Source organism: Vipera berus (genome assembly GCF_964194415.1).
Source record: "Vipera berus genome assembly, chromosome: 2".
Classification (NCBI taxonomy): Eukaryota; Metazoa; Chordata; class Lepidosauria; order Squamata; family Viperidae; genus Vipera; species Vipera berus.
Window position 1 is genome coordinate 44465875 of NC_138203.1, and position 21314 is coordinate 44487188.

At 38.3% G+C, this 21314-nt stretch overlaps 1 protein-coding gene across 3 annotated transcripts in view; it reads right to left on the minus strand.

Annotated features, from left to right (window-relative positions):
* CHD1 (chromodomain helicase DNA binding protein 1) overlaps positions 1-21314 on the minus strand; it is an 84110-nt gene that overhangs the window by 16559 nt on the left and 46237 nt on the right. For all 3 annotated transcript variants that reach the window (XM_081320547.1, XM_081320546.1, XM_081320548.1), the window contains 13 exons: positions 21154-21243; positions 20384-20574; positions 19419-19607; positions 19137-19299; positions 17013-17165; positions 16818-16889; positions 15002-15151; positions 13423-13571; positions 11219-11315; positions 11036-11131; positions 9557-9733; positions 9261-9424; positions 8719-8760 (listed from right to left, as the gene is read on the minus strand). In XM_081320547.1, coding sequence (XP_081176673.1) covers positions 8719-8760; positions 9261-9424; positions 9557-9733; positions 11036-11131; positions 11219-11315; positions 13423-13571; positions 15002-15151; positions 16818-16889; positions 17013-17165; positions 19137-19299; positions 19419-19607; positions 20384-20574; positions 21154-21243 — 1733 coding nt within the window. The remainder of the gene's footprint in view (positions 1-8718; positions 8761-9260; positions 9425-9556; positions 9734-11035; positions 11132-11218; positions 11316-13422; positions 13572-15001; positions 15152-16817; positions 16890-17012; positions 17166-19136; positions 19300-19418; positions 19608-20383; positions 20575-21153; positions 21244-21314) is intronic.

Below are 21314 nucleotides of genomic sequence, written 5' to 3' on the forward strand. Positions count from 1 at the left end.
AGGTTGGACTGTTTTTTCCCTTTGTGTAAAGACAGATGCAAAAAATGAGTTAAATAGTTTTGCTTTCTCCCTGTTGCTTGTCACCTTCTTGCCACTTTCCCCCACTAATGGACCAATCTTTTCCTTAACCTTTTTCTTGTTTCTTATATGTTGAAAGAAGCTTTTTTTGTTATTTTTGACTTTGGTCGCAAGCCTTAGTTCATTTTGAGCCTTAGCTTCCCTCACTTCATCTTTGCAGGCACGGGCTGTTTGCTGATATTCTGCCTTAGTTATGTGCCCCTCTTTCCACTTCTTATATTTGTCCTTTTTATCTTTGTTTATCAGAGAGTTCTTTATGCAGCCATGCTGGTTTCTTTTGAAAGCTGTTATTTTTCTTCTTTGTTGGTATTGTGCTAGACTGGGCCTTTATTATCTCACTTTTCAAAATTTCCCAAGCTTCTTGAGTTGTTTTCCCCTTTAGGATTCTCATCCATGGAATTCTTCCCATGGTCTCTCTAAGTTTATTGAAATTAGCTCTTTTAAAGTCCAAGACTCTAGTTTGGCTGTATTCTATTGTTTGTGTCTCCAGAATGTTGGATTCCAATATTGCATGATCACTTCCCCCCAAGGTTCCTGTGGCTTCGACACTTTCTATCATTTCATTTCTGTTAGTGAGAATTAAATCCAATATGGCTAATCCCCTAGTTCCCTTCTCTACTTTTTGGGAGAGAAAGTTGTCTGCTAGGTTTGTCAGGAATCTGTTAGATCTTCCAGTTGGTGCAGAATTTGTCTCCCAGTTGATATCAGGGTAATTAAAGTCCCCCATTACTATTGTGATGTGCTTCTTACATACCTTAGTTAGCTGACTAGCAAAAGGTTCATCTATTTCCTCTGCTTGGTTGGGCGGCCTATAGTATACACCTATGGCAATGTCATTTTCCCCCCTTTTATATTGACCCAAATGCGTTCAGGTTTACAGTTTTCATCATTGTTGTGCTCTATTTCTGTAGAGATAAAGTTATTTCTTATATATAGAACAACTCCACCTCCTCTTTTGTTTAGTCTGTTTCTTTTAAATAGTTTAAATCCCTCTAGCTGTGTGTTCCATTTGTGGGTTTCGTCTCACCATGTTTCCGTAATGGCAACAATATCATATCCGCCCTCATTTACCTGAATTTCTAGTTCACCCTGCTTACTGTTCATACTCTGCGCATTGGTGTATAGACATTTGAGTCCTTTATGACTGACCCTGTGTTTACTTGCTACATAACTTGTGTGGTGCCTGAGTTCCCCTATTTTCTTAGATTGCCGGGGACAGTGATGTTCTGTATCAATTAACTCACTGTCCCCATTGTTTAGTTTAAATATTCCTCCAGGAAAGCTGTGAATTTATTGCCAAGTAACTCAGTCCCTTTCTTGGGATGGATGCAGACCATGTCTTTTGTACATTTTTTCATTGGACCAGCTACAGACATCGTGACTAATATAACCAAAGCCTTCTCCTTTACACCACTCCTTTAGCCACATATTAAATTCTGCTATACGCTGGCCTTTTCCATTTTGCTCCTTATACACTGGTAAGACCTCTGAAAAAGTGAGCCTACAGCCTATTCTGCTGAGTTCCTGCCCCAAGCTCTGGAAATCGTTCTGCACAGAGGACATCGTTTTGGGACAGATTGTTAGTGCCAAGATGTACAATGGCATCCACATCACAGTCTTTGCTGGCATTGTTGACTATTTTGAAAATACGCTTCTTGTCCCTACTGGCAGTAGCACCTGGAAGACACCTGACCTCTTTTGAAACCTCTGTATCCTTTCCTAAATTTACATCCCTTATAATTGAATCACCAACCAGAAGGTGGCTTCTCTTTTAGGGTACCTTTCTATTCTTGCATGACTGATGTGTAATACCTGATTCGCACTTCTCCCTGTCAAAAACAAGTTCATTTCGGACCATGGTCCCCTGCTTATTTGAGTTATCATCACAATTACCTTGACCTGTTTCCTTGATGTCCCTGTCAAGGTCAGCAAGGGCACTGTATCTGCTAAAGCTTTGGGTTTATGGTTCACAGCTCTCACCCTGCCTGATCCCACAGTTGTCCACACTGCCCTTCTCCTGCAGGATCTTTGCGGTAGAGGGGGCTGATAGCGTGGAGGCTCAGTAGAGTAGGAGGGCTGAACTGAACACCTGATTTCTGCCTGAAGAGCGCAGATTACAGACCCTAGATGAATAATCTGTCCTTGTAGACTAGTAATTTGTGTACAGATAGGACAGTTTCCCAGTTTGAAAAGAGTGCTGCGAAAGACAGCTGCAAAACAAGTGTTGCACTGATCTAAACCAGACATGCTGAGATGAAAGGAATCCCAGATGAACTTGCCCTGAATGTACCACCACTATTTTTGATTTTGTTATATGACTTAGCTATTGTGGTCCTCCACCCACTTCTGCTTAACTCAGAGTTTTGTAGCTTTCCCCAGCAGCCTCTGGCAGTTTAAAAGCAAAGAGGGTCCAATCAGCAAGGACTCAGCTACTGTGGTCGTCCACCCACTTCTCCTTAACTCACAGTTTTGTAGCTTTTCCCAGCAGCCTCTGGCAGTTTAAAAGCAAAGAGGGTCTTTCTTTCATCTTTATTTATAGATTAGCCCTTGGGCCATATCAAATTGCCAAGTTCCAAAAACAAAATATCACTAAAACTTGACAAAAACAATTCAAATGAAACTGGATAAAGTACAATTTAAATGAAACTGAAACAAAATACAATCGAAATAAAATCAGGATAGAATACAATGATTTAAGATACAGGTTAAATATGCTTAAAATTATATTACAATGTCACCCCTGCGTCTACCCCAAACAGTCTTAAAACTACTTTTAAAATCACATTTTTAAACCAAGTGATCTTTCCTACAATCTACCACACTCTGCTGCACCAACTTTGTTCTTATTTCCATCAACTTTACAGCATATTTGGCAATCCATTTCACCAACTGCAAATTAGAGCCTAACAAACAATGATGCAAGAAGTGCTCTTTAGACACAGGAGTACTAGTATAAAAGATCCTGCCCAACTGATGTTCCCTTAAATATGAATACAGGGGCAATCAAAAATTACATGGGACATTGTTTCAACTTCCCCCGTCCCACATAAACAGACTCTTTCACTTACAGGAATCCCCCTATATCTGCCCCAAAGCATGTTTGTTTGAACTTGGTCCAATCTCAATTTGGTAAAAAAATCTCCTTATGATGGGAGATAAAGGCAAGGTTAAATATTTTTCTATTTTAAAAATTTGTTTATTAGCCGATAACCAGGGGCAAACTTTTGCTACTGTCACCTGTGCGATGTCCGATTGTGCACTTATGTCTTTAAATCTCTGTGCAATCCAAAATCGAATGCCTATGATCATACTGCTGCCAGTTTAACGGAATACCAAAGCTAGATACCCGCTTCAAAACTCTTGATAACCAATTATTTTTGTTACTTGAAGCAATCTGATCCATTAGTGCTAGCTTAGGTAACCTCCCTTCCTCCATCTCGGATATTCTTAGCCAATAATAAACGGTCTTCAGCATGGCCCTAGTGCTGATCGCATGGACTCCCGTTTCTGCCCTTACTATGCATGCTGGGGTTCCAGGGGACACTGCCAAAATTCTCCTCAGGAACTTATTTTGAGGAATTTCCTGCCCAGGCAGCTTAACTGATCCCCATATTTCTGCCCCATAGGTAAGTATTGGTTCAATTTTTGCTTGAAAGACCTTTAGCACTGGGGTTAATGAAGATGGAGTTTTCTCTAAAATAAGTTTGTTTAATTGGGCCATCCGAGCCACGGCCTTCTGAGCTCCGGCTTTTACATGCTTATTCCATTTACCATTTGTCTGGAATACTAGCCCTAAATATTTTATTTTATTTTTATTTTTTTTATTCCATTTATATCCCGCCCTTCTCCGAAGACTCAGGGCGGCTTACAAGCTTAGCAGTAGCCTTCATTCTATGTATATGCCTGCTTATTAGGGCTTTCATACACCCCCCAAGCGGCATTATTACAAAGTCAGCTTAATTGCCCCCAACAATCTGGGTCCTCATTTTACCTACCTCGGAAGGATGGAAGGCTGAGTCAACCTTGAGCCTGGTGGGATGCGAACCTGCACTAATTGCAGGCAGCTGGTGTTACTTAAGGAGGCATTAGCCCACTGCTCCACCAAGGCTCTTAGGTAAATAGGTAAATGACTGAACTTGTTCTATTCTTCTGCCATTTAAAACCCATCTCCTCATCTTTTGTTGCCTGCTAAATATCATTACCTTTGATTTCTCTACGTTAATTGTCAAACGATTTTTATACAATATGCTGCCAACCTTCCTAGTGACCTTCGTAGCCCCAACTGTGAGGCCGACAGCAAAATTATATCATCGGCATATAACAAGCAATTTACCTGTCTTGTTCCTATACTAGGCCCATGAAGTGGTAAGTCTTCCAGACATTTTGGAAAATCGTTTAAATATAAATTGAAGTGTTGGGGCTAAAATGCAACCTTGTCTTACGCCCTTCTTAATTGGAATTGCATTTGTTACCGATCCTGTTTTGTTCACTCAAACTCTTACCTGGGTTTCCATATATAACAATCTAATGAAATATAGCAGTTTCTTTTCTATTCCCATGGCCTCTAATTTATCCCATAGAATTGATCTATCAATTTTATCAAAGGCTGCCTTCAGGTCTATAAATGCCATGTACAATGGTTTTTTCCAAAACTTAAACTTTGTTATTAGATGGTCCAACACAAAACAGTTGTCCATTGTAGATCTTCCGCTCCTGAAGCCAGACTGTTCTTCAGCTAGAATGTTGTTTCTCTTTATCCAGTCTTCTAATTTATGAAGCAAATACTTAGCATAATTTTTGCTGAAATATCAATTAGACTAATTAACCAGAAATTATCCGGATTGTCTCTAGAGCCTTTTTTATGTAATGGAACAATTATTGATGTACGCCAACTGGCAGGAATTTGCCCTGTTCTATTAATAAAAGTAAAGAGACCCACCAGGACAGGCGCCCACCAGGCTATGTTTTCTTTAAACAGTGATGCCGGGAGCGCATCCTGTCCTGGAGCTTTGTCTGTCTTCAGGGAAGAAATTAAATGCCTCACCTCTGTGATTGACACTTCTGCCCACTGGGGTAAGGCTTCATATCCCTGTATCAAGCTCAGAGAGGATATCACTTCATCAGAGCTTTCCACAACTGCTGGAGTGGCCAAATGCCTCTCCCAACTTTCTGCAGTAATATTTGGGTCACTTATTGGTTTTCTATCTTTAATAATTTTTGAGACCCCCAACCAAAAGTGTGTGGGTGAGGCCAGCTTTGCTGCCTGTTCTAAGCCAGCCCATAAGTCGTCAATATAAGAAGCCTTTTTCCTCTTCAGTAGCTGCTTATATTTCTGCCTCATGGTAATATACTTCTTCTGTAATTCCATATTCGGGCTCATTAAGTATCTCCTAAGTGATTTCCTAAGCTGTTTATTCCCTTCCTTGCAGTCATTATCAAACCATGTTGAGTAACTAGAATCAAACTGGCCTATTGACTTAGTAGTCATGAAAAAATGCTTCAATTTCTGACATATTTCCACAAAATATACTATAAGCTCTTGTTCACCCATACTATTTGAACATATATGCGCTAGGGCTTCCATACGTGATGAATTCATAAATTCTGTCACTGCTTTCCCATCAACCCTCTTCCATGTTAGCCTTCTCTCCTGGGCTATATCCAAGTTGAAGCCTATTTGTTGAATTATTTGGTTCCTTTTCCTTAAATCAGAGGGGAGTGCCAGGGACATCTCAATCGGAAGATCATCACTTTCTGGCCTTGGTGACGTCAAGACCGAAGTAGCCCCCACCACTAAACTGTGAGAAACACAGAAGTAATGAATAGAGCTACATGCCTTGGGACCAAAAAGGTTATGGGGTACCTTCTAACCTCTGTGTACTGGCCTACTATTTGAAGGTTACAGTTGTATACCATTGTTAGAAATTTCCCCCCATCTTTATTCTTTTTCCTATCTTGAGAGTCCCATAATTGTTGGTTATGTAAATAACCATCTGGAATTGTACCATTTTCAACAAAAGGCTCCAATGAAGGACCCACACGGTCATTAAAGTCTCCTGCCAAAATTAAAGGTGTTTTTATAAATTTTTTATGTATATCTAATATCTTTACTTCTAGTGCCTCCCACAGATTGCCCATTGCTGGATTGACATACACATTTATAAATACCATTGACTTCCCTCTATATGCCAAATGGATTGCTTGAAAAAATTAAGGGCTGGCACACGAGCATATCTCGTTTCCCTTCCAACCTAATTCGGCTTTTACCAAAATGCACAACCCTCCTGAAGCTCTTCCCTTTATAGCTACCCTCTTTGCTGGCAGCTGCCAAATATTAAACCCAGGGAGCTCAATTGGGGCCTCATCACCACTAACCCTGGTCTCCTGCAAGGCAATTACATGATACCTGTTTAAAAATTTAATACAATCATCTGTGCACCAACTCCCTCTCCATCCTGCCACATTCCATGAGAGGAAGTGGACTCTTAAAGAAAGTGATTGCTCACTATTTCCTAGTCAGGCTTCTTGAATAATCTCTTCCACCCGTCCTCCCCCGTTTACGCTTACACACCCATTTAATTGCCTGAGCTCCATAGAAGACTGTTTAGGCATCATTTCTCTGCCTGTTGCTTTTAGGCTTGCAGATCCATAAGATCTATTAATCTCTGCCTCCACAATAAATGATTTTACTTGAGGCTCCGCGCTTACGTCATTTCTTGGTATCATTTTTGCCACTGAGGACTGGGAGATTCGTTCATGGGTACCTTCCATCTCCAGTGTTCGTCCCACAGCACTTTGCACTGTCAGGTCAGCTGTCTCTGGCACTTTATGCTGTATAGATGCAGATATCCGGCTTCCCGAACTTATAAGCTGCTGACTCTCCAGAACTGCGTCATGACTTAATGGGGACAGAACTATCGGCACCAAAGGGGTGGCAGAGGAAATGGTCTGCTTCAGCAGTTTCCTCGTCTCTTTAAGTTTTTAAAGTACTTCTTGCTGCTCCGTTAATGAAAGTAAAGAAAAAGTTTCTAAGCAGGCAGAGTCAAATATCTCATCTTGCATTACACCAATTGAAGGAACTTTCACAGTAGCTGGAACCAAAACCTCAGCCAACATTTCCTTTGTAATGCTAGATCTCCTCCCTGTTTCAGTTAACTTACTTTCCCTATTTCGTTTACTTTTCAAGTCAGCTGTCCCATGCGCTGCACCACTCTCCCTAGGGGCTCTCTGGATCAACGGGCTGACTTCACTACTAGAAAAAACTCGGGTTGGTAAAATTTGGTAAAAAGCCAAGAATCCTCTCATTCGCGTGAACAGACTTGGAAAGAGCTGTTGTTTGAACTTAAGAATTCTGGAATAATTATCACATTGTGGAAGATATTCATATGCTACCAGATCTATTTCCCCCTTGTCACTCCGAGTAAGCTGTGACAAAGAGGTCACTATCCGTCTTTTTGAAGTCGATCTACCCGCATTTGTCTCAGAATTATATATGTTCAATACAATCTGCTCCTTCAACAATCGCCTGCTTCCCCCCACACACCTGTGCCGTGGGATTTCAGGCCCATCCAGGTCACCATCTTTTTTTCCGCCAATATGCTGTCTACTTACTCCTTCCCTCGTTCGCACCATTGATGATATCTGACCAGGTCGTTCTGTTTGGCAACCAGTCGAAATTACCTGCGGCTTTTCCGTCTGTACCGCAGCAACAAGATTGATCACAGAGTCCAACTTTAAATGCACCTCTGCAAACTGGTCAAAAATGGCCCAGACTGTCTGAGAAGTGAGCATGCTGTGCCGGCTGATGAAATCCTTTATGCTACCACTTAGCTGGTTTTCAAGCCCTAAAGCTGATCCACTATGATTGTCAAACTCCAACTCTAGTCCCTTATCCTGGCTTGGAGCTGACTCACTTAAAACTGCTGAGTCATTTGCCATCCAATTTCGCGGAGGGATTAGCGAGCCTCTCAACTGGCTTCTCAACTGGCTCTCCTTGGCCTGCGCCCGCAGATCCCACTGCCAAAGCCTCGCAGCTATCCGGCAGGAGAAAGGGGGAGGATGCACGACCCACTGCATATGGTATAGGCTGACAGAAACTGTCAATTTTCTGTTGTTTTTGTGTATTGGTTCTATCTTCCTTACTGTTTGGTGAACACTGTGCCATCTTTCTTTTCTTCCCCTTGGGAGAGGCCATTGGTGTCCTCCGTTTTCTATTCCGAATACAGTGCTCAATTATTACCTATCACTTCTCTGGTTGGTAAACTCTTCTTCCACTCAGCAGTTAGAATGCAGTATTCTCCACATTCCAGTTTCTCCTATTGCATTCCACTGAGCAGCTGTGTCCTTCTCCTCCTCCCACAGACGCCGCCAGCCAGGTAATCGCAAAGAGGGTCCAATCAGCAAGGACTTAGCTACTGTGGTCCTCCACCCACTTCTCCTTAACTCACAGCTTTGTTTTTTGGGAAAAGAGGAAATCAACTAAAACTATTATTTGGGATATGGATTATAGAAATCAATAGTTAATGATTGTTTTACAATTGTAACCCAGACAACACACTGTTCACCAATTATTAAGTGATTTATGTTTTTTAAAAAATCAATAAAATGACAAAAAAAGAATTCCACATTTGTTATATTTACCTTTCAAGAGGCCCCCCAAATTTCTTGTAACTTTTGATAAACCTGAGAAAAAGTTTGATAAATTGAGAAATTAATCTTCTTTTAAAATAAACCAATATAAGCAAACATCAAAGAAACATATTTATCAATCTTAGTGAATAATGACAAATTAAAAATGAATGTCTCAGAGTTCATATGAAGACCATTCAAAAAACTGATGTGCATATATAAAAATATCAGATACTTTATACTATCTGCATAAATAACAGTACAAATTAACAAAGAACATGTGATCATTTATTGATTTATATTTATCAATTTGAAGAATGTTGGATATTTATTTACACTATACCCCAAATCTAATTAATTTCTACTGCTATTTGAATTTACAGAAGCATTCAACCATACCTTTTAACTTCCAATTTAATAAAAACCTATGAATTTTAATAGAATTTTTCACCTTCCCAAATGAAAAAAATAGTTTTCAAACACATATGCTATGGGAGCGTTTTTACTTTGTAAATTGAAATAGATTAGGATATGCATTATGATGTTTTCCTTACCTCCGAATCTCTGCATCACTAAATCCTTTAATGTTTTCCCGGGGAATGGTCCGTGGTCTTCCACGTTTTTTTGGTCGTTTTCTTTCTGAGACAGAGTCACTATCTGATCCAGAATACCTTCTATTCCTACAACGTCTTCCTTCATTTCCATTAAAACTTAGTATCTATTTTTTTCCAAAAAAAAAAAAAGTGCAGAGGTGCTCAAATTCAATCTTAACAGTTAGCATTTCAAATAAATGATTGTTCTAAAACAAAAGATAATTAAAAAGTGAACCCTTTTCAAAAGTCAAGCTTACTTGTTTTGCACAGTTTCTCATTCTTGGAAGCATATAAATTTCTTCCAATTCCTTTTGTCTTTCTTCTTCTTCTAATCTTCGTCTATGGACCTCTGGAATTATTTCTTCCCAGTTTCTTGAATTTTGTTCAGGCTCCAATTCAATGTCGTCTTCATCCATATTGGAAAAATTGGCCACCTGTAAAAATACTGTTTTATCAGATATAATACAAATGCACACACTATACACTGAACATACTATGATAAAAATATATAAATTACCAAATAAACCCTGCTTAAAGAATATAGTCGACAAATTAATGCTTTTGTTCCAAATCCTCAAAACCAGAATTAGCAAGAACAAATGTTCATAACCAAAGTTAATCTAATTCTCTCTTAGTCCCAGCCCCCATGGCCAATATCTTGATTTATAAGTTAAGAAAGAAGTGAAATCTAGTCAACAGCTTCTGACAGAACGGAAAAGGGAAACATTATTATTTATTTTGCTGCAGGTTCCATATAACTTTAAGATCTATAAAGTTGTAGGAACTCTATAAAATAGATTATATGGATATTTGGATAGCTATGGAGCAGAGGAAAAATCTGGATTTTTCATGTCAGCAATTTGGATTGACAACTTTAAAGAATGAGAATTTTTATATGACTCCTCACTTACCAACTACAACTGGGATCATCAACTTAGTCACTAGGTAACAAAGTAATAAAGTGAAATATGTGACCACACCCAATTTTTTATTATTATTAATAATTACTATTTATTATTTATTATTACTTATTATTGTTATTGTTGTTGTTTTATTATATTATTATTATTATTATTATTATTATTATTATTATTATTATTATTATTATTATTATTATTATATACTGCCCCTCTCCCGAAGGACTCGGGGCGGTGTACAGGGCAATTAAAACACTATATACAGCACATAATATACAAAAATTAAAATAAATTAAACCAAGAACTTATGATATCAGTTCTGTGCAGTCATTAAATGAATACCCTTGGTTGTTAAGCATAGCATCACATGACTTCAGCTTGTGACTTCCTGCAGCTTCCCCACTGACTTTGCTTGCTGGAAGTGAGATGTGAAGGCTGTAAATAGTGATCACATGATCATTGTATATGCACACCAGATTCACAATCACATGATCCTAACTTCAAGGAGAGGTCATGAACCTTTTTTCAGTGCTACTGTAACTGAAGTTACTGAACAAGCAGTCAGTCAGTGAGGATTATCTGTGTTGTACAAAGCCCAAGCCAATAAAATACTGAAAAGAAACCAATTCATTTAATTGTGATACTTGCACATTCAACCAAACGTGTTTCAATTATTTCTGTTTCTCTGCATTAAAAGCTCTGATGTAATGGAAATAGAGGCTAAACTAATTTAAATTAGAGCTCTATATATGCTTATGTGGAAATGAATACCATCAAATTTAGAAATGCTCATTTTCAAGTAAACATACATGTTAATACCTTAAACTGAGAAAGCAATTCATCTCCCACACTTAATGGTCCAGTTTCATTTTCCCGTGTTTCAGCTCTCTTCAATATTTCATCTATGTCCATTTCCTAAGAATATGAAATAAAATTATACAATTGGATTTTGGCTTTGAACTACAGCTAAATAAAATGCAAGGAAGTTTAATTTGTCTGTACCTGTGGTTCCTGTTCTTCCCCTTCTGGTTCTTTGAAAAGTTCCTCAGCACCAAACTTTAGAATAGCTGACAGTTCCTCTTTATTAAAAGGAGTAGAGCTGAAAATGAAGAATAATAGTTTTAAGGAATGCTGAGGATACCTCAACCTGTATATTTCAACCTAGGCCATGTTGTTGATTCTGCTTCTTGGTATCTGGAGGGTATGCAAGTGTAGATGAGGAACAGATTCAAGCTCAATTCTGACAAAACCGAATGGTTCTTACAATCCTGTGGATATTACACCCTTAGTTTTGCACAGAACAGCAATTTGGGGGTCATCTTGGACTCATAGATTCTCCCCCAAAACCAGGGGGTAGTTGTGACCCAGACAAACTTCACATATAACCAGTGCAGCAATTATGCCCATTCTGGGTCAGGAAGCCATTCAGATGGTAATTCACACCATAGTCACTTCACAAACGGCCTACTAGATAGGTCTACATGGAGATGTTCCTGAAGCCACTCCAAAGTGCTGATAGCACAGGCATGGCAACCCAGGCATTAATAAGTATGCATACTATGACAACAGTAACATCACTGCTCTGAAAGCTGAACTAGTTATCATTTGGTTCCAGTGCAATTCCAAATGCTGACTACCATCCACTCATACAACCCTTCATAGGTCAAGCATTGGTTTATTGCAAGAACTGTCGATCTCCAATATTTCTGTCTGCTCAGTTAAGTTCAGGAAAATTAGGTGAGATCCAGGACTTCTCAAATAAACAATGTCACCTATTGGGACCTAGGAAGCCTGTTTTTTCAGTCATAGCACCTAAATTCTGAAATTTTATTTTTTTATTTTTATTTTTATTACATTTATATCCCGCCCTTCTCCGAAGACTCAGGGCGGCTTACAAGCTTAGAGATCCATATCGCTTTTCTCCCCACATTCAAAAAGTCACTAAAAATCTGGCTACTCCTAGACCTTGGGACAGAGCAGTTGTTGAGCCCATATAGAGTTTTTATGTATTTTTTTCTTCTGCATGCATATTTATGTTCTGTCATTTCCAGGCTTTAATGTGTAAGCTGCCCAGAGTTGTGTGGAGTTGGGCAGTATTTAAATAATCATACATTAAGATATAATTGGGTTTTTTATCCTCTGGATCAGGAGGTCCCCAACCCCCAGGGCACAACCCATTACTGGGTCGTGGGCCATTTGGTACTGGGCCAGGCAAGTGGCGTGTGCATCTCCACTTATGTGAGTGAACTGCACGTATTTGCAGCTCCACTTGTGCGCATACTCATGCATGCACCTGCTGCTCACATGGAACCATCCTCTTTCTCCCCTCACCAGACCACCAAGCTGGAAAGGCTGGAGACCTCTGCTCTGAATTCTTGTCTCTGATAATGTATATATAAAAAAAGAAATTCTGATTTTGCTCACATCCTTTTCTTCTTCAATACCTATCTCATCCTTCCCTCATCATTTTTCTCTTTTTTAGCAACTTCAATTTGGCCTCTACAGAATAGTTGCTGTAGAAGAATGAACAGGAAGGCATCTTCTACCACAGGGGTGTCAAACTCAATTTCATTGGGGGCCGCATCAGCATTGCGGTTGCCCTCAAGGGGCCGGGTGGGTATGGCCAGAGTGGGCATGGCCTACTGGGTGGGCGTGGCTAGAGTGCATATGGCCTACTGGGTGAGCATGGCCAGCTCTACATCGTTCGCATCAAGGGTGCCTATGGGGGCCTGGGCAGGAGTGGGACAGATCTGAGGGTCTCTGGCAGAAGGAGGGTCTTTGGGCCAGGGCCAAGGCAGTGGGGGCCGTTCCCTCACTGTTTCCAGGATGGCTTCGCGGGCCGCATGAAACCACTTTGCAGGCCAGATCCGGCCCCCGGGCCTTGTGTTTGACATGTCTGTTCTACCATATCCCAAAAATTCGGGAATGAAGAGAAATGGGAGTTCTCAGTAATATATCTGTAAATGGGCAGAAAAACTGAAGTAAATAATTTATCCAGCTTGCATATTCTAGCTGGGAAACCAAGAAGTTTAGTTCAATCTGAGGTAAATAGCTCAGACATTTGGTGATTTGACTGTAACCCTCACTACTTTTCTGATAAACTGTGAAAAGCAACTATCTGTAGAGAATATCATCAAGTTGTCAAAAGAACTACACCTCACTAATAAAATATTTTGTACTGTAGGGAGGATCTATCACACACCCACCTAGAGGGTGCAGAGCCTGTATGTAATACAGTTTTTCCTGTAGTGTCCATTCTCTGAATAACTAGATGATCTAAAACCATTTTCTTCTTGGCTCTCTCCAAAATGTCTTCCTCCACTGATCCTTTGGTCACTAAACGATAAATGTTAACCTATGTGTAAAAAAGAAAGGAAGGTTTAAAAGTGGCATAGCAAAACAGAAGTTACTATTTGGAGCAATATGCATTCTGAGATGGAAAAAAAAATACGCATTTTATTATATAATGCCAATAACAACAACAACAATGTTGAAAGAGACCTTGGAAGTCATCTAGTCCAACTTCCTGCTCAAGCAGGAAACCCTATACCATTTCAGACATTCACAGCTTCTGGAGACAGGTTGTTCCACTAATTAATTGTTCTAACTGTCAGGAAATTTCTCCTTAGTTCTAGGTTGCTTCTCTCTTTGGTTAGTTTCCATCTGTTGCTTCTTGTCCTGCCTTCAGGTGCTTTGGAGAATAGCTTGACTCCCTCTTCTTTGTGGCAACCCCTGAGATACTGGAACACCTCTGTCACGTCACCCCTCATCCTTCTCTTCATTAGACTGGACATAACCAATTCCAGCAACTGTTCCTTATATGTTTTAGCCTCCAGTCCCGACCATCTTTGTTGCTCTTCTTTGTACCCTATAGAGTCTCAACATCTTTTTTACATCGTGGTGACCAAAACTGGGTGCAGTATTCCAAGTGTGGCCTTACCAAGGCATTATAAAGTGGTATTAACACTCACAAGATCTTGATTCTATCCCTCTGTTAATGCAGCCTAGCACTGTGTTGGCTTTTTTTGGCAGCTGCAGCACACTGCTTGCTCATATTTAAGTGATTGTCAACTAGGACTCTGAGACCCCTCTCACAGTTACTACTATTGAGCAAGGTACTATCTGTCCTATACTATATCTGTAGATTTGGTTTTTCTTGCCTAAATGTAGAACTTTACATTTTTCACCATTGAATTTCATTTTGTTACATAGCCTCCGATGTTCAAATCTGTCAAGATCCTTCTGTACCTTAAGCCTGTCTTCTGGAGTGTTGGTTAATCCTGCCAGCTTAGTGTCATCTGCAAATTAGATGAGTTCCCCATCTATCCCCTCATCCAAATCATTGAAGATGTTGAAGAGCACTGGGCCCAGAACAGAGCCCTGGGGCACCCCACTACACACTTCCCTTTTACACACTTCACATTTACACAAATTACATTTGAATCATATATGTGGTTCTTAACTTACAACCAGTTGTTTAATGACCATTCAGAAAGTTACTATGCTTGGAAAGAGTACTTTATGGCCCATAAAACACTTCTGGGTCTCATAAAATGTCAAGTCCCCCTCCTCCTCCTGTTTTAGGCATTTGGCAATTGGTGACCACAATTTGCAAACTGGTTTCTGGCAAAAAATGTCCACTCAGGACAATGGATTCATTTAATAATCACATGGTTTGGACTTACAACCACATGCTTTACTTAATGGCCACTGTAAAAATGGTTGAAAAATGGCTCGTGGTGCTCTGATATACCCCACAATTAAATTAGAATTTAAATTTCAAACCTGTTTTTTTTGTCCAATTCTGTGTGCTCTAGCCTGAGCTTGCAGATCATTTTGAGGGTTCCAGTCAGAATCAAATATAACAACAGTATCAGCAGATGCTAAGTTTATACCTAGACCTCCAGCTCTTGTAGACAGTAAAAAGCAAAAATCCTGAAATTAAGAGAATTAAATAGTAAAAAAATGCATATGATACAGTAGATATGTGTGAGCTGTTGTTTAAGTTAGATGGAAAGAAAATTTTAAGAGTAGACTGCATCTTTTTGCTACAACCTCAGAGGTTTCTAGATTTTTGCAGCTCTATCTGATAGCCCTATCACTTACATCAATGCCATAATTTAGTACAGTAAACTTCTAAGTTAACTTATTAATCTTAGTGGACTTTGAATTTAACGGGCAAAATGCACTGAATAAATGTATGTGCACTGGGTTAGTGGCAGCTGAGGAAAGAAAGGTGCTAGGAAGATTGACGCAGATGAGATCTGCAACACTGACAGCTGCTAAAGAGAAAAGAGGAGAGACAGGATGATGAATGAAAGCTTTGCTCTATTACCTGCTCTGCCTATTCATTGTTTTTACGATTACAAGAAACTCCTAATTTGACAGATATTTATCTTTAACAGGTACTCCTTTCCAAACTAGCCTGTTAAATCAGGGGTTTACCATAATGACAAATCTTAAACCTGTTGTGTTTGGTGAATCTCTAAACACACCAACATTTGTTTCTTCATGTGTACAAGGGGGGAAAAAGACAGCATATTAAGATTATTATTTTTTGTGTTAGTCTCATACTTGTTATGGCGAGCTAAGACTTGAACAAGGAGATCAATAGTTAGCAGCCTGTTTTAGAGTTAACAGATGACAGATTACAGATAACACCTTCTAAGGACCTGCAGGAAGTTATGATGGGATTTCTGGTAATCAATAGGAGCATTACCACTGGCCTCCAGGGATGAGGAATTTTGAGTTGCCTCTTCCCTAGTCACGCAGACATGCCAAACTTGTGACGTCACGTGACATCGCACAACGGATCGGAGCTTTTTCTCCATTGCCGGCAATGGGGTGGGCGCGATTTCCCGATGATGTGTCCGGCCCGCGGGCCGGCAGTTTGACACCCCTGCCCCTAGAGCAAGGGTATACCACAAAGAAAATAGAGCAAAAGGGCTCTACAAGGCTCTTCATAAGAAAGAATCAGCACTGTAATGTTATGTGAAAATGGTCTTGGGAGACAGGACAGTGAGATGCAACAGGGGAACAATCAGATAAAAGACAGTTTAGCCCACAATAGGAATGTGGATGGGAAAAGAGGCTTAGAAAAGGCTCTCCCTAGTTTTTGGGCTGTAAAGGGGATGGAGGGGAAGTATTTTCAGACCTGCAAAATTATGTTAATGTAACATTACAATAAATAGAATTAATTCATCTGGTCATGTTTACTGTCAGATCTGCTTCATAAGGCTGACATGTGCCCTCCCATAATGAGCGGTATCAACACAGACTCTACTTAGGTAAAGCAGCAAAAGCCAAGCCTCTCTGTTGGACATAACCATTCACTAACCCAGACTCCATTTACTTTGAAACTTGACTTTTGAATCCCATGACTTTGATTTTAGACCCTCAATTGGCTGACAAACCTTCTATTATACTCTGACTCTTGGATACTACTCTATTTTTTTTGTCTGCTGCTTTACACTTGGAAACTTTCGAACTCTATTAAAGCATGACTTGCTTGATTTTTGGAACTTTCTTCTTGCTCATGTCTGTGCATGTTTAGCCTGGGACAGAACAATTATCTTAAAAAACGAAAAAGACAACTGCCTACCTCAGAGCCTTCTGCATTAAAATGATCCAGTGCTTGTTTCCTCAGTTCTCCTTTTATTGACCCATCTAGTCTCTATGGGAGAAGGTGGGGAAAGAAAACAATTGTGTAAGTATGTAAACAGGCATGAATAATGAATAATTCAATAATGGAAATAAATGCAGTCACAGTCATGTAGCTAAAGAATAACATTCTTACTTGAAAGGGAAACTGACGATATTTCAAATATTCAGCTAAGATGTCCAGCATCCGCACCATCTGAGAGAATATAAGTACTCTACTGCCACGCTCTCGTAAGCGAATCAGCAGCTTGTCTAAAAGAATTAGCTTCCCACTACTCCGGATTAAGTTCTTTAAATGAAAAATAAAGTATTACTCTTTCAAACAGTTTTCTGTTTTTGTTCTTGTTTTTTTAAAAAAAAAAGTTTGACAGGAAGATTACATTTACAAGACAATATTAATGCATTTCTATGAGAACTACTAGAAGCCCAATGTCTAAAAAAATAAAAAAGCGTAATCAGAAAATTAATCTTGTCTTTATTAATCCATATAAATGTACCATAAACTAAAATTGCATAAAGGTAAGACAATTATTAACATTCTCTTTAAAAGCCACTCATTATACTACATAGCATCCACTTTGAACTAGTATTGGTACTACCTAGCAATGGTTTTTTCACAACCTTATGAGACAACTCACTCATATTTTTCTGCTGCATACAAGATAGCCAAGCAGAGAATTGCCTAAGAACCCCTAGTAAAATAGAATTCTCATGTGGAATTTTCCAGTTTGCATCTTAGTCCCTCAGTGTAAGGAGGACCATCTCTAAATATCTCAAAGTCTATAAAGACATAGGCTGAAATAGAAAAGATACACTAGCATACCGGATTCTGGTATTTATCTATCCTTATTATCAGTCTTGCAAATTAAGTTACTCATCCATTTTTGAGGGCAGTGCATCAATGTCATTGAAACATTTATCCTTGTGGAGAGAATTTACAGATAGCCCTCTACTTATGACTCCAATTGTGGCTGGAATTTCTATTGTAAGTCATTGTGGTCATAAATCAAATCAGATCTGATTTTATGGCAAATTTTACAGTGGTCATTAAGTGAACTGCTGCACTCATTAAGCAAATAACATATTCATTAAATGAATCCAGCTTTTCCAATAGGTGTTTTTTTGTTGGAAACTGATATAAAAGGTTGCAAATTATGATGAGCAACCAATCATGAATGTGAGCCAGTTGCCAAGTGCTGAATTAGATCGCATGACTATGGGGGTGGTATGACAGTTATAAATGTGAGTACAAGTCTTTAAATACTTTTCCTAAGGCCTTCATAACTTTGAACTATCATTAAATGAATGGTTGTAAGTCAAGGACTACTAGTATCCTGTTCCTAATTCAACCTTACCTATAGTTATCATGAGAAAGTTGTTATAAAAGGTAGGCCTGAGATTCCTGGGTCTCTCTTTTTCAGACCTATTGCTTATTTGCTTGATTTCTAACAGTTACCATAAAACAAATTTAAAATTTCAGTTGCTTAATATATTTATAAGTAATTAATAGGCATTTTTCACTTTTACAAAATATGTTGAGATAAATTTATGTGATCAACATGTAAGGCTACAGTTGTTTGCAGGCAAATATTCTTAAAGGCAACCCCACAGAGAATGCATTATAGTAATCCAATTGGGAGATGGCCAGATGAGTGACTGTGAGCAGAGCACTTACCCAATCCAGGAATACGCATACTTGGTGCAAGATACAAAGCTGTGAAAGACCCTTTTAGCCACAACTGTCCCCTGCTTTTTGAGTGACAAAATACCCCCAGATTGCACAGCATATGAGCTCATAAAACTCCCTCCACACCAAAGACCTGAAATTGTCAGTACTCAAATCCCAGAGCCATTCATTCTTGCCAGAGTTCTGCTTAAGTGAAATGGATATCACCAATCCACTTATTTTCCTTTGCTTAGAGTCTTAGAACATATAATAACAGAATTGGAAGGGACCTTTCCCTACTGAATTCTAAGTAAACTATATCCACAGTATTTCCCTGATCCACTAATTTAGTCACTTTGTCAAAGAATGCAACGAGGCTTGATTCTTGCATTTATTTTTCTGTTTTGTAAACTATATAAATGAAAAAAGATATATGTAATATAACTGTAAAAGTACAAGAAAACAGCATCTCAGGGAGAAGGGCGGCATATAAATTTAAATAAATAAATAAATCTTGAGTGACAAACCACTAAATCTGACTCAAAATAATGTGTGAATCTTGGAGTACATATAAAAAAATTAATGGATATTTACCTGTAAGGCCTCCTGTTTATTATAGAATTCATTATCATCTGGCGGCTTAATGAGGTAGCAATGATTACAACACTTTTTAAGCTCCATCATGACATTCAGAAAGCCTGAGGTGCTGCCTTTTGATCCCTTACTTAGGGCTTTGTAATTCCTTGTTAAAATCCACCTATGACAATAAAAATAGTGTCGATAACAATACTGTAGAAAACAAAACATAAAACAAGAGATACATGACAATTTGCACATATTTTTGCATCATTCTAATAAACATAATAAATGACTTACTTATAATACTGCTTTTGCAATGCACTCATTTCCATTCTTAAAATTTGTTCAACCTTGGCAGGCAGAGATTTTTCTACATCTTTCTTAACTCTCCTCAACAGAAATGGTTCAAGTTCTTTGTGAAGACTTGCGTAACCAAATTCCCTTCCTTTCCCATGTTCTTCTTCAAAATCTTCCCAAGAAGAGAATCTTCAATAAAAAATTCCCCACATTGTTACTTTGCAATACATTCAAAGAGATTAAATTAATTCAAATATTAGTTTCACTTTAGCATTACATGTTCAGGATGCAAAAATAAATACATAAGAATTACTGATGGTCCTTGTGTAATGATCACTCAACTGTGGTTATGGTTACCTCCAGTATTACTAACAGTACATCTTTAAATAATTATGAGGTAAGGAGGGGAACATATCGATATTGACATCTTGTTAGTGGGGTTTCTATAAGCATCTAGTTGATCATCAAAGACATAAGTAGGTATTTGGACTAACCCAGTAGCACCATTCATATATTCTTACCTTACAGTAAGCAAGAAAATGAGCACTGAGATTCCTTCTATTTATGTTAAGAAACCCTAAATCAGTTCACTGATACTGGGTTTTAGTCTACAACATTTCTGATATATATTTTTTCCTTTAAAGCCAGTGAAAATTAATTCTGAAGAAAAAATTATTCCATATAGCCATGTATGTAATAGGTGGCCTTCCTGAGAATTTGTAAATGACCTCCAGACAAGCCAGTTTAAATTTTTCAATGTAAAAATAACTGATTTTCTTAAAAAGTTAAAGTCTAAATATAATAAAGTAGCAAAGTTATCAAGTTTTATCCGACTGGAAATAGCACCCAAAATACAACAGAACTGAAATAAGGTGGTTCAGAAAGGTAAGTTTTTACCCACCAAAACAAGATAAATATTAACCAAATTGCAACCTTACTATATGTTTGTCAGTATGATTACCTACTTTTCTGGCATGATGAAATGAAGCAGGGACCACAGCTCTTTCAGGGAGTTTTGTAGAGGTGTTCCAGTGATAAGAAGGCGATGATTAGATTTGAAGTCTATTAATGTCTTATATAAGAGGGAGTCATCATTTTTTAATCGATGGGCTTCATCTACTCCTATAAAGGCCCAATTTAAGCCTCCAAGGAATGACTTTTCAGAAGGAAAAAAAAACAAGTATGCTTTCTTTTAAAAGAAATATATATATATATTTAACATAGCAATTTAAAGTAAATTAGGGGCAGTAAAAATTACACAGGTAAATAAATAATAATATAAGAAGGCAGAGAAACTGTTTTATCCAAAGCCCCAGAAGGATGGTGGTGATTAGTTTTCTTTTTTTCTGTTTTCCTTTCAACAGGATGGAAATTATTTCTACCAGCCTTGGAAAAGTCATACATTTTCCCATAAATTCTGATGGAAAGGAACATTATGGATCCCATAGGTGCACATTTTCTTTCAATCTTGTTAAGAATGTCCCCTTTCAGTCTGCTGGAGGAGGAGGTAGTTATAAAAGGCATCCTGAAACGTCTAGTCTTCCTTTTGATGATGACCTCTTTCTTCATCTTTGAAGAGGAATGTCCAAAATATCCAAGCCATACTTGGTAGTTATTGGTGTTTATCATAACAATCAATCTAGTTTCTTATTTTTAACTGAAAAAAGTAACATGTTTTTAATATTGTTTTAATTTTTAGAAATTAACTATTAAATTTATCAATGTAACTACTAACCTTATCTTTCAATAGAATTTCATAAGTTGTCAATAAGATATTAAATTTTAATCGTTTGGTCTGTGGATGCATCCATTCATGTGTTCTTATCTATAAACAAAATCAGTGAGATACAAGACCAGAGTTCTTTTTAAAAAAATCTATGAAACAGCTAATATAAA